We start from the raw sequence: 13,962 nt of genomic DNA on the forward strand, positions 1-13,962 counted from the left end.
AAAGATAAAATTTACAAAGATGTGAACAACTACCCTGAATGTAGATTTAAGATCAAATCAAAAATAAATCAGAAGTGCGTCAACACAAAACTAACTCCCCACATGTATACTACCTAACCTGGAATAATATCACTGGGCAAAGAATAGAGTCAGGTACAAGAATAGGAGGGAGCTGTGAACTCTCCCTCTCACCTTAAATGCACGACATCCAGTATGACATTTGTATCCTGGAAAAGGATTCTGAATATCTACACAGTGTCTCTCATAATTTTATAAATCTCTGCAAGGACTCCCCTCAGTCTCTGGTACTCCAGAGGAAACAACCCATGTTTGTCTCTTACAGCTCTTCTTACAGCTCATACCTTCTAATGCAGAGAACATCCTGATAAACCTCTGGTATACCTTTCTCAAAGCCTCCAAGTCCTTCCTGCAATTAGGTGACCAGAATTGTACCTCATTTTGAAGAGCTGTCATCAACCAGCACCATTATCTAAATGGGGAGAAGGTTCAAACATCAGAGGTGCAGAGGGACTTGGAAGATCTCGTACAAGGCTCCCAGAAGATTAATTTACAGGTTCAGTCTGTGGTGAAGAAGACAAATGCAAGGGGAGTAGAATATAAAAGCAAGGAGATAATGCTGAGCTTTTATAAGATACTAGTCAGGCTGCACTATAAGTAATGTCGAAAGTTTTGGGCCCCTTATCTCAGAAAGGATGTGTTGTCATTGGACAGAGTCCACAAGAGGTTCACGAGGATGATTCTGGGAATGAAGTGATTAACATGAGAGGAGCATTTATCAGCTTTGGGCCTATACTCACTGGAATTTAGAAGAATGTGTGTGATGTGGGGGAGGGGAATCTCATTGAAACCTAGCGAATGTTGAAAGGACTAGATAGGGTGGATGCAGAAAGGATGTTTCCTCTGGTGGGGGTATCCAGAACTAGAAGGCACAGCCTCAAAATTGAGGGGTGACCCTTTACAACAGAGGTAAGGAGGAATTTTTTTAGCCAGAGAGTAGTAAATCTGCCACAGACTGCAACGGAGACCAAGTCTGTGTGTATTTTTAAGGCGGAAGTTGATCGTTTCCTGATTGGTCAATGCATCAAAGGATATAGTGAGCAGTCAGGTGCATGGGGTTGAGTGGGATCTGGGATCAGCCATAATAGAACAGTGGAGCAGACTTAGTGAGGTGAATGGCCTAATTCTACTCTTATGTCTTATGGTCTTAAGAGAGTGGGCCATGAAGAGCAACACCAACAGCAGGTGATAGGTAGGTGAGGAGAAGAGAAGAGGCAAGAGGGAAACTAGATTGGGGAATGGAAAAACAGAGAAGAGGGAATGGGTAGAAAGTACCAGGAGTTAAGAAAAATCAATGTTCATGTAATCGAGTTGGAGGCTATCCAGACCGACTGTGAGATGTTGATTCTCCAACCTGAGAATGGCTACATCATGGCAGTACAGGAGGCCATGGACTGACATGTCGGAATGGGAATGGGCATGCCGTCAGGTTGGAAGCTACCCGGAGTACCCAGCAAGAATTCTTAACTACCTTACTTGTCTGAGCCGCTACGTTTAGCGATCCTAGGACAGTACACCAATGTCCTGATGGTTCTCAGTATTCCTGGGCTCCCACTAATTATTGTGTACATCCTAAAGCTTATTAGTCCTCTCAAAATGTATCACTTCCTATGTTCTTACATTTAAATTCCATCTGCCATTTGGTTTAGTAACAATGAGCATTGTCAGCAAATAACCTCCCTCATGTAAGCAGGCAGAAACCTGCCACCCCACATTCATCATTATCTATTCCAGAGTAAGTATATCGGTTTCACATCAGCTCATTTACAATCTTGTTCCAAAGAACATGTTTGAAAGTTTAGCAGTAAGCATAGCCTCAGAGATTGAATCTGTTACAACAGTATTTCTATTTTTTTTGTTATCTGCCACATTTCCCATACGCTGGGTACATAACAAACAAAGCCAGCCCACAGTTTCCGTGAAAGCAACGTAATACTTGTATTTATTATCACACCTTCCATGACTTTACAGTAAATGAAACACTTATCAAAACTAATAAAAACAGGAAACGTTAAGGATATTCAGCAGGACAAACAACATCTGTGGGTAGAAAAATGGTTAATGCCTCACAGCAGAACTGGAAAAGTAAGAAAGAAGCAAGTTTAAAGTTGCAGAGATTGCGAGGGGTTGGGAAAACAAAGTTCAAAGTAAATTCATGATCAAAGAACATATATATCACCATATACTACCCTAAGATTTATTTTCTGGCAGGCACACACATTAAATCCAAGAAACAGAATAGAATCAATAACAGACCACACTCAACAGAACGGACAAACAACCAATGTGCAAAAGTGTAAGTACCAAAGAAAAAATAATAAATAAGTAATAAATATCGAGAACATAAAGTGAAGAGTCTTTTAAAGTGAGTCCATGGATTGTGGGAAGAGTCTGATGGCTGAGAGGTAACAACTGTTCCTGAACCTGGTGGTGTGAGACCCTGAATGATGGATGCTGCTTTACTGTGACACTGCTTCGTGTAGATGTGCTCAATAGTGAGGAGCGCTTTATCTGTGATGGAATGGGCCGCACCCATCACACTTTGTAGGATTTTCTGTTCAAGGGCATTCGCGTTTCCATAACCAGCCAACCAGTCAATACACTCTCCAACAAACATCCAGAGAAGTTTGTCAAAGTTTTAGATGTCATGCAAATTTGATTATATGATTGCTCAGGTGTTTGGTCATGTAGTTATGTTTGAGCACAGAGTACAGCAATGGGCTCAGTACACTGCCCTGGGGGGGGGGCACTGGTGTTGAGGATGATAGGGAGGGAGGAACAGTTGTACCATTTGAGGGTTGTTGGTTAGGAAGTCCAACACCCAGTTGCACAGTGGTGTATGTAGACCAAGGGGCAGGAATTTGTTCAGCAATGTTGTTTATAGGATGCAAAATTGGGCTGAGAAGTGGCAGATGGAGTTCAACCCAGATAAGTGTGAGGTGGTTCATTTTGGTAGGTCAATATGATGGCAGAATATAGTATTAATGGTAAGACTCTTGGCAGTGTGGAAGATCAGAGGGATCTTGGGGTCCCTAGGACACTCAAAGCTGCTATGTAGGTTGACTGTGTGGTTAAGAAAGCATATAGTGCATTGGCCTTCATCAACCATGGGATTGAGTTCAAAGCCGAAAGGTAATGTTAAAGCTATATAGGACCCTGGTCAGACCCCACTTGGAGAACTGTGCTCAATTCTGGTCACCTCACTACAGGAAGGATGTGGAAACTATAGAAAGGGTGCCGAGGAGATTTACAAGGATGTTGCCTGGATTGGGGAGCATGCCTTATGAGAATAGGTTGAGTGAACTTCGCCTTTTCTCTCTGGAGCGCCGGAGGATGAGAGGTGACCTGATAGAGGTGTATAAGATGATGAGAGGCATTGATCATGTGGATAGTCAGGAGGCTTTTCCCAGGGCTGGAATGGCTAACATGAGAGGGTGCAGTTTTAAGGTGCTTAGAAGTAGGTACAGAGGAGATGTCGGGGGAAAGTTTTTTTTAATGCAGAGAGTGGTGAGTGTGTGGAACAGGTTGGCAGTGACGGTGGAGGAGGCAGATACAATAGGGTCTTTTAAAAGACTCTTGGATAGGTACATGGAGCTGAGAAAAATAGAGGGCTATGGGTAACCCTAGGTAATTTCTAAAATAAGTACATGTTCAGCACAGCACTGTGGGCCGAAGGGCCTATACTGCGCTGTAGGTTTTCTATGTTTCTAAGGTCCGTGGGACCACAGCGTTGAATGCTGAGCTGAAATCCAGAAACAGAAATTTGACACTATGATAATGGCTGGTGCTTCACTTGTGAAGTTGTGAAGATCAGTAGCGAAGAAGAGAAAAATTGTTACTTCCTGCCTGCGCTGCGTAGGTTTATAGTGATGATCGGTGCGCGCAGACCGATTCCACTCTTTAGGCTGAAGGACATTCCACAATGGCACAGCAAGCTGTGATGACTATGGCGACCGCAAGGCTGTAGATTGAATATTGGGTATAGACAGAATGCCTGGCAAGGCTAACGAGCCCCATCTACCCGAGTTTGGGATCAGAGCTGTCCTTCTCCTAGGCTGGCTGCCAAACAAGGCTGATGAGCCCAGCCTGCTCGGCCAGTTATACCACTAGACACTCAGTCGCACCATGATATAGCAAACTCAGTATGAACAGAAACACCAGGTGAAGCTGTTGTTATAAACTCAGTAATGTAGGAGAGGCCATATGCCAGTGACCCCCTACACGGCAATCCAAAAAGTGGCCCTGTGGCAATCACTACACCTGGAAAGGAAAGGCTAAGAGAGTCATTTCACCTTCCTTAAGTGAGCAGGATGCCCAGCCCAGGACTCACCTGGGAGGGTAATCTGACATACAGTACTAAGCAGAAGTCTTATTCACATATACATAATTAAGTTCTTAATTAGTCAGGGCATCAAAATTACAGAGAGGAAGCAGGAGAATAGGGTTGAGAGGGATGATATGTCAGCCATAACTGAATAACAGAGCAGACTCAAAGGGCCAAATGGCCTAATTCTGCTCCTATGTCTCATGATCTTAGTGAGCAAGAAAGCATGTGAGAAGGAGCTATAAGGATAATTATTAAGTGCAAGGTAACTGAAAGCTCAGACCAGGCAATATCAAAGTATAGAAAGTCACAGAGCAAGTAATCCCATTTACTGCAGATGGATATTTGACAGTCAGCATGGATGTGCCTCGTCAAGTGGTCTGTTTCTATGCCGTACAATTTTAAATTCACTTTTCAGCAAATGATTTATAACTTTGCACGTTACTTCAGCGAGTCTATTCTAATTGCAGTCACATGGTTTACCTCTGATTCTTCTACCAATTACAGTGAAAGGACCTCATCATATCCTTCTAATTCACCTATTCGGGGCATCATACCCAACACCTCCTCTTTTCCGAAAGCTTAACAATCCTACCCTATCTAATCATTCTGGCAACATCTTTGTAAATCCCTTCTATAATCCCACTTGATCTAGTTCAGAATCAGAATCAGGTTTAGTATCACCGGCATTCAGAGTGAAATTTGTTTTCATTTCTGCGGCAGCAGTACAATGCAATACATAATAAAAAGAGAGAAAAAAACGTGAATTACAGTAAATGTATATATATAATATTTAAATTAAATAAGTAGTGCAAAAATAAAAATTAGAAGGAAGTACTGAAGTAGTGTTCATTCAGAAATCAGATGACAGAGGGGAAGAATCTGTTCCTAAAATGTTGACTGTGTGTCTTCAGGCTTCTGTAACTCCTTCCTGACGGTAACAAGGAGAAGAGGGCATGTTCTGGGTGATGGGGGTCCTTAATGATTGATGCTGCATTTTTGAGGCACCGCTCCTTGAAGATATCCTGGATACTATGGAGGCTAGTGCCCGTGATGGAGCTGACTGAGTTCACAGATCTGCAGCTTATTTTGATCCTGTGCAATAGCCTGCCCACCCCAACCCCCATACCAGACGGTGATGTAGCCAGCTAAAATGCTCTCAACTGTAGAAATCTGCGAGTGTCTTTGATGACATACCAAATCTCCTCAAACTCCTAACAAAATATAGTCACTGTCATACTTCCTTTGTAGTTGCATCAATATGGGTCCAGGACAGATCCTCAGAGATACTGACACCCAGGAACTTGAAATTGCTCACCATATGGTGTGTCCTCCAGCTGTGGTCTATCTTATGCTTTATCAAGTTTAAGCTGAGCTCCCTGTGCTTGAATGCTTTGCTTCTGCCAATAAAATATCTCAAATGGCTTCTGAAAACTCTTAAGATACCGATCCTGCTCTCTTCAGGGATCAATGGATACACTTTGTCCTTACGTTGCTCTTCACTTCTGAGTGACTTACTTTAAATATGCATTACAGTAGTTTGCTTGCACAAATACATTACTTTTCACCTTCCCATAGAACACAGCAATTTACAGCACATTATAGGCCCTTCGGCCCACAATGTTGTGCTGATCATGTAACCTACTGTAGAAGCTGCCTAGAATTTCCCTACCACATAGCCCTCTATTTTTCTAAGCTCCATGTACCTATCTAAGAGACTCTAAAAAGACCCTGTTGTATCCATCTCCACCACCGTCGCTGGCAGTACATTTCACACAACTATATTGAATATAATTTTTCAGCTCTCCCAGTATTACCTTGATCTAGGTGCCTCTCTGCAAACCTTCTTCCCCACTTTCAACCACAATGGCTTTTTATGCATCATTTACAACCCTTCGAAAAATATCCTACCCCAATTCTAAAATCCAACCATCAAATATTTATTTATTTAATAGCTAATTTCCTCCTCCAGATCTTCACTGAAATTGAATCTGGAACCGATCCCGCTAGCTTACACGTTGCTCAGTTAGTCACCGTCTTAAGCAAAGCATAAAGTTGAAAAAGAAACAAGCTAAACATAAATGAAAGGTAGTGTGAAGGATTATTAATCACATGTGAATTCAAAAATACATGATAAACTCACCATTCCTGTTTCTGTGGTGAAGATAACTATTTCATACAGTGGTGCCAATTGTTGGAAAAGGTAATCAATACCTGGCCTCTTCTTAAATCGCCAACCTGTGACTAACTTGAAGGAAAGAGAGAAAGAGTGAGACAATTAAAACACTACAATTTAGAAATGTTGAGGCCAAGATCCCATACTCAGTGAGTTAAGAAATCTACTGGCACTATATTGAAGAAATTTTGGGAGTTCTCTTGGTGATGTAGTCTATAATTATCCCTCAACCTTAAAGAAACATTAACAAAATTGCTCCACGGTCCTTCCAGGTGAGCCTACACTTCACCCACAAATCTAGTGGGGTCACCTATTGAATCTGGTACTCCTGATGCAGCCTCCTCGACACTGGTGAGGCCTCTCTTCTCCCATTCACCACTCGGGCCTCTTACCTACTCCTCACCTACCTATCACCCTCCCCAGTGCCCTTCCTCCTTCACTTTCTCCTTCGGTCCACTCTCCTCTCCTATCATATTCCTTCTTTCCTTCCAGCCCATTATCTTTCCTACCCATCTGGCCTCTCCTGTTGTCTTCTAGCTATCCTCCTTCCTCTCCCCCCACCATTTTTATTCTGGCATCTTCCCTCTTCCTTTCCAGTCCTGAAGAAGGATGTCACCCCAAAATATCGCCTGTTTGTTCATTTCCATAGATGCTGAGTCCCTTCATCATTTTGTGTGTGTGTTGCTTTGGATTCCCAAATGTGCAGAATTTCTTGTGTTTATTACTATAACTGCAGTCATTTATGTCAATATTGTTGCCAATAGGCCAATTGTCTACCAGCTTTCCCATTACAAAGAGAAACGACTACATAATTATTTGCTTGGCTGTGATGAACATTAATAAATGCTGTTTCCCTTTGAATACTATCAAATAACCATATGATTCAGCACAAAAAAATTACACATTTCATGGTATAATTCTTTGCTGAAAATTATATGTCATCTTCTATAAACCAAGATGCAGGCTCATAAATGTCAGTGTCTGAATGTACTCGATGCATGGCCTTGACAACAGGCACCAGTTGGTCATTTTCTTTCAGAGCTTACAATTCGGTCACACTTCATTCTATGATAGCTTAATTCCTTTTTTTTCTGCATGATCCACCCGAAAGTGATCAGATCCAGAAACAATGAATTATTTTCACACTGGGCACCATGGTAGTGTTGAAGTTAGCGTGATGCTATTACAGCTTGGGGTATCAGAGTTCAGAGTTCAATTCCTGCGTCCTCTGGAAGGAATCTCTGTACCCCCTCCCCTGGAACGCGTGGGTCTTCCCTGGGTGTTCTGGTTTCTTCCTACAATCCAAATGTGTACCAGGTAGGTTAACTGGTCATTGTAAGTTGTCCCATGGATAGGTTAGGGTTAAATTGGGGTTTGCTTGCTTGTTTGTTTGTTTATTTATTGAGATATGCCGCGGAATAAGCCCATCTTATTTCCCCATAATTTAATCCTAGCCTAATCACAGGACAATTTACAATGACCAATTAACCTACCAAATGGTATGTCTTTGGACTGTGAGAGGAAACTAGAACATCTGGAGGAAATCCACATGGTCATGGGGAGAACATACAAGTTCCTTAGAGACAGCAGCAGGAACTGAACCCGTGTCACTGGTATGGTAAAGCAGCATGCTGACCACTAATCATTGCACTACCATGCCACCCCTAAAATATTGGGGGTTGCTGGGGCGACGCGGCTCGAAGGATCAGAAGAGTCTACTTCGTGCTGTATCTCTAAATAAAATAAAATTCCACAATATGGGTCACTAAGGCCAATTATACTACCACCAAGCAGAGAGTTTAGTCTAGATTTCAGACTGACATCCCCACCCTCATCCCATGAGTCTTTTTAAACTGTAAACTGTAAACCCCATTGGAAAGTTCGTCAGGAATTTACAGCCAAGTCTAAACTCTATCCGTAGTTTAGAGCAGGGGTTCCCAACTTGGGGTCCACTGACTCCTTGCTTAACAGTTTTGGTCCATAGCATAAAAAAGGTTGGGAACTCCTGGTTCGGAGTAAGAAGGTCCTAAATATTTGAAGGTGCTTCGGATGGTTCAGGTTTAATGCAATGCAAATCAGGTTCAATGATATTGCTAAATGGAAAAGCTTCATGTTCAGTCAGCTCAGGGTATTCATTCTTTGTTTCTGATGCGTGTTTCATGAAGTACTGAGCCCACAGGTAGAATTTTAATTTACTTTCCCATTAATCTGCACTTTTCTCAAGGTATAGAAGCTGACAAATCTTGATCTTTCTACTTAGCATTCATCCATATTAGCCACATTCCTTTCTTGAAATTCTTACAGGACAATTACATGAGTAGAAATACTTGTCCAAAAATAAACTCATTGGCTGCTCTTCTTGGACTGAACTACCCTGAGCCCACCAGCTATAATTTGGATGTTTATTCTGATCTGATCCTGGTATTGACTATAATTATAAGACCATAAGATACAGGAGCAGAAGTAGGCTATTCGGCCAATCGAGTCTGTTCTGCCATTCAATCATGGGCTGATCCAATTCTTCCAGTCATCCGCACTCCCCTGCCTTCTCCCCATACTCTTTGATGCCCTGGCTAATCAAGAACCTATCTATCTGCCTTAAATACACCCAATGACTTGGTCTCCACAGCCTCTCATGGCAACAAATTCCACAGATTTACCACTCTCTGACTGAAGTAATTTCTCCTCATCTCTGTTCTCAATGGACGTCCTTCAATCCTAGAGTCGTGCCCTCTTGTCCTAGACTCCCCTACCATGGGAAATAACTTTGCCATATCTAATCTGTTCAGGCCTTCTAACATTTGGAATGTTTCTATGAGATCCTCCCTCATTCTCCTGAACTCCAGGGAATACAACCCAAGAGCTGCCAGATGTTCCTCATACAGTAACCCTTTCATTCCTGGAATCATTCTCATGAATCTTCTCTGAACCCTCTCCAATGCCAGTATATCCTTTCTAAAATAAGGAGCCCAAAACTGCACACAATACTCCAAGTGTGGTCTCACAAATGCTTTATAGAGCCTCAACATCACGTAATTAATGGAATTGTCTTCATTACGGTATCACAGCAACACCCTAGTGTTCTTACTCCATTATAAAGCCTCACAGTGGTCTGATAACGGAAGTATAATCTATGACACACGGGAATCATGCTGAGATGTTTTTGCTCCTTATTCTATATTTAACGTTTGACATGCAGGAAAACTGTAACACAGCCCTTTGAGGATGGGTGAAGAGATTTAATCTGAACTCTATTTGCATCATCTAATGGAATCTGTTCATGTCACCAGAAAGGGAGAAAACCCACACTTCTCATTCTATATCAACAACTTTTACAATCTGCAAACTCAAAGATGTCACAATAAGGCAGTACTTCCAAGAATATTAAATCATAACAGTTCTCATCACCTTGCCTAAGGTCAATTGCTTTCATCATAGGTGCACATTGTTAAAAAGTAACTGTAATAAATATCACTGCAGCCCCTCCCATCTGAAAAAAAAACAGCATATGGGAAGTCCTCACTCTTTGCAGCCACCTGCTCCATATTCAGGTGCTCAGATTACACCAGACTGCCCACTCAACAGGTGTGGGTTTCCACAGATACAATGAAACACTTGGGACAGTGAAACAAGGAATAGCCACTACACAGTCTTTGAAGTCAACTGATTCCAGGCTCAATACAGGCCAATAGCAGAGACACAGCAATTGGTCTCGGTACTTCTGTAATCGGGCGTGAAAGAACAAAGTTATTACTCGTCACCGTTTTGCTCTCTGAATTTGGAAGAGGATGGAAACATCCTCAACACTGATATCCCCTGTAATGAAGAGACTGTTTCTTTCCTTATTGGTTTGTTTATTGTGGTACAGCGTGGAATAGGCCCTTCTGCCCTTCAAGCCATACCGTCCAGCAATTCCCGATTTAACCCTATCCTAATCACAGGACAATTTCCAATGACCAATTAACCTACTAACTGGTACATCTTTGAACTGTGGGAGGAAACCAGAGCTCCTGGAGGAAACCAACGCAGTCATGGGGAGAACGTACAAACTCCTTACAGGCAGCGGCAGAAATTGAACTGTAAAGCCCCATGCTAACCATTACACTATCTAGTGAAGAGAAAACACACAAAGAATTAATCCTTATGAAAAAGCAGGGATGGGAGAGGATGACAATCATAGGGTGGCATCGTTGTGTAGTGGTTAGCACAACGCTTTACAGTACGGGTGACAGGGGTTCAGTTCCTGCCCCTGCCTGTAAGGAGCCACATGTGTTGGTTTCCTCTGGGTGCTTCGGTTTCCTCCCACAGTCCAAAGACTTGGTAGGTTAATTGGTTTTTATAAATAGTCTTGTGTTTAGGCTAGGATTAAATCGGGTTGCTTGGTGATGTGGCTCGAAGGGCCTGAAGGGTCTACTCCATGCTGCATCTCAATAAATAAATAAATGGAATGATACCTTTAGCCTGTGAAAGAGAAGAAATGGAAAAGATTACTGCCGAGCCTTTGTTTATTTTTATTTACTTGTTGATTGCATTCAACAGCAGCATTTACTACAAATCTCCAAATACTTGTGGCTTACCAGGATACTTCAAAGGACCGTCCAGGATCAACTTATTTGTTTGGGTATAGTGTCAGGCCGGACCAGGATGCAGATTTCCTCCCTGAAGAACTTGGGTGGGCTTTTTTTTAACAATCCAGTAGATACATAATGATACTCACTCTTCATTCCCAAATTTATTTAATATTAAATTCCTCAGCTGCTAAAAAGGAGTGGAGTGTTCAGTTTGTAAGTCTTCCAACAATGGCTTAGGGTCTTATGGAATCAGATCATACCTGGAGGATTGCATAAAGTTTCAGCATTTTCTAAGAAGTGTTGCAATTGGATTAGAGACAGATCTCAAGAGGCTTTCTTCATTGATTCCTGGAATGAAAAGGTTTTCAATTCCCCTAAGAAGAACTGAGTGAGTTGGTTGTAAGCACTGAAGCTCAACAAGGTAGACATTGAGATGATATTGGAATCTGGAAGTAGGGTATATAGTTTCAGACTATTTAATTAATCAATCAATTAATGTGTTTATTTATTTGTTTATTTAGAGCAGGGTTCCTCAACCGGGGTTCTGCGGGAGGTTGCTAAGGGTTCCACAAGAGATTATGATTTTTAAAAATTAACATCGCTTTCTGAACCTCACTTTCACAATGGTGGGCAGGAGCAGTGACCGAGCAGCCCCGTTAACAATCTCATTACAGGCCTCTCAGCCAATATGGCAGTCCACAGTAGGACCGTGTTTATTTGGTTAAGCCCATTCCCAATTTTTAATGCAAGGTAGGGGAGGGTGTTGATAATTGATGAGCTCTGTACTGCACGGAGGCGAGGACGGTAGGCTGATAAGGAGCATTGAATGGACTCGCTCAACTTGGGCTGTGACTTTAGCCTCTCCTCTTGAGTTACCTCCACCAACTTCCCCTCATGTGCCACTGACTGGCTTATGGGAGCGAACAAACTCTACTAGTGTAGTAGAAAATTGACGGGAAATTTTCATTCTAAAGAAGGAATTTTTACGTGCAACTCAGCTGCTGGCCTGCCACCATGCTGTTGTTGCAAACACTGCAAAAGGTGAATTGTGTAGGTTAGAAGTGAATTGTATTATGAACTTTTAACATTTTTTGAAGTTTTCTCATTTAGTTATTTATTATGCCATCCTTTTTTATATTTTATTAGCCCCCGTGTTAGGACAAGATGCAGTACGATAAATTGAGAAGGATTCACTCTCGAAAAGTACAGTAAGTCGACAATTTGATGACATGTCACATGATGCTGAAGAGGTTTTGTGTGACAAACTGAAAACCAATAGCTTCTCTATCCAGGTTGAAGAGTCAACAGATTTCACCAAAAAATGTCATGTTGTAGCATTTGTAAGATTTGTAAATGATGATGAAATTCAAGGAACCTTTTTCTGTTGCAAAGAGCTGCCCAAGCAAAGGCCAAGATATATTTAAGGTTTTGCTTCATAAATGGAAACAAAAGATCTGTCTTGGAGGAACTGGGCTGGCATCTGTACTGATGGTGGCCCATCAATAGTCGGCTCCACGAGAGGTTTTGCTTCTCGTTAGAAAATCCTGACACTGTCACAACGCACTGCTTTCTTCGCAGAGGTTTGCTGATGTCAAAAACACTTGGAGATGAAATGAAAAAAGTTCTGGATGATGCTACAAAAATGGTTAACTTTATTAAACGAAGACCAGCCCACTCGAGAATGTTTAACAAAAACTGTGTGAAAACCTGGACCAATCTCCTACTACATACAGAAATCCAGTGGCTTAGCAGAGGAAGAGTTCTCAACAGGGTGTTTCAGCTAAAAGGTGAACTTCAGGGGTACTTCCAAAAAAAATAGCATGCCAGATTCTGCTGAGTGCTTTGAAGATGAAGAATGGCTGCAGAAACTAGCCTACCTGGCAGACATTTTTCATCATATAAATCATTTGAAAAAGTCTCTGCAAGGCCCTGGAGAAAATGTTTTGACTTCAAGTGACAAGATTCTTGGACTTCAAGAGAGGTTGGCTAAAAATTCATTCTCTACTCAAAAGAGCATTGACAATTATTTTTGGATGTTTATATATACAACTCACTGATAACGCTAATGTATCATGAGCAGTAGATATAATAATTTTTACGCAGGGCTTTCCTGAGCCTTGAAAATTCTTTCAAGGGTTCCTTTAGGGCAAGAAGATTGAGGAAGGCTGATTTAGAGATATAGCATGGAGGAAGCCCTTCCGGCCCTTCGAGCTGCACCACTCCAGCAACCTCCAATAACCTTGATTTGACCCTATTATAATCACGGGTCAATTTACAATGACCAATTAACCTACCCGGTATATTTTTGGACTGTGGAAGGAAACTAGAGCACCCAGGAAAAAAACCCACATATCCCACAGGGAGGACGTACAGAGACTCCTTACAGAGGATGCTGGAACTGAACTCAGAACTCCGATGCCCTGAGTTGTAATAGCGTCGTGCTAACCACTACACTACCATAACACCCAGTTCAGAGATGAGAAAGAATGTCAAGACGGTTGGAACTCTCTACCTGAGAGACTATATTCCTTGTCCACTGGGGTGATGGCTGCTAGAGAAAACAAGCATGAAAATGGAGACCAAGATCAAAATGCTATTATGTCAGTGAATGACGCTGCAGCCTTGACAGACTACTAGGCTTATTCCTATTCTATATGTTCATATGGCAGGTTTCCAGATCTAGTTACAGAAATCATAAAACTGAAATAGAAGGCCATTCAGTCCATTGTGCCTGTGTCAGCCAAGACTATCCAACCTGAACCTATGTTTTCAGCACTAAGTCCACAGCCTCGCAACCTGTTGCGTTGCAGTAA

At 41.9% G+C, this 13,962-nt stretch overlaps 1 protein-coding gene across 1 annotated transcript in view; it reads right to left on the minus strand.

The window, feature by feature from the left end:
- Positions 1-13,962, minus strand: part of timm50 (translocase of inner mitochondrial membrane 50 homolog (S. cerevisiae)) — a 163,341-nt gene that overhangs the window by 35,317 nt on the left and 114,062 nt on the right. Inside the window, exon 6 of the mRNA XM_063061235.1 lies at positions 6,546-6,650. Within this exon, the coding sequence (XP_062917305.1) occupies positions 6,546-6,650 (105 nt within the window). The remainder of the gene's footprint in view (positions 1-6,545; positions 6,651-13,962) is intronic.

This window comes from Mobula hypostoma, chromosome 10 (assembly GCF_963921235.1).
Source record: "Mobula hypostoma chromosome 10, sMobHyp1.1, whole genome shotgun sequence".
Classification (NCBI taxonomy): Eukaryota; Metazoa; Chordata; class Chondrichthyes; order Myliobatiformes; family Myliobatidae; genus Mobula; species Mobula hypostoma.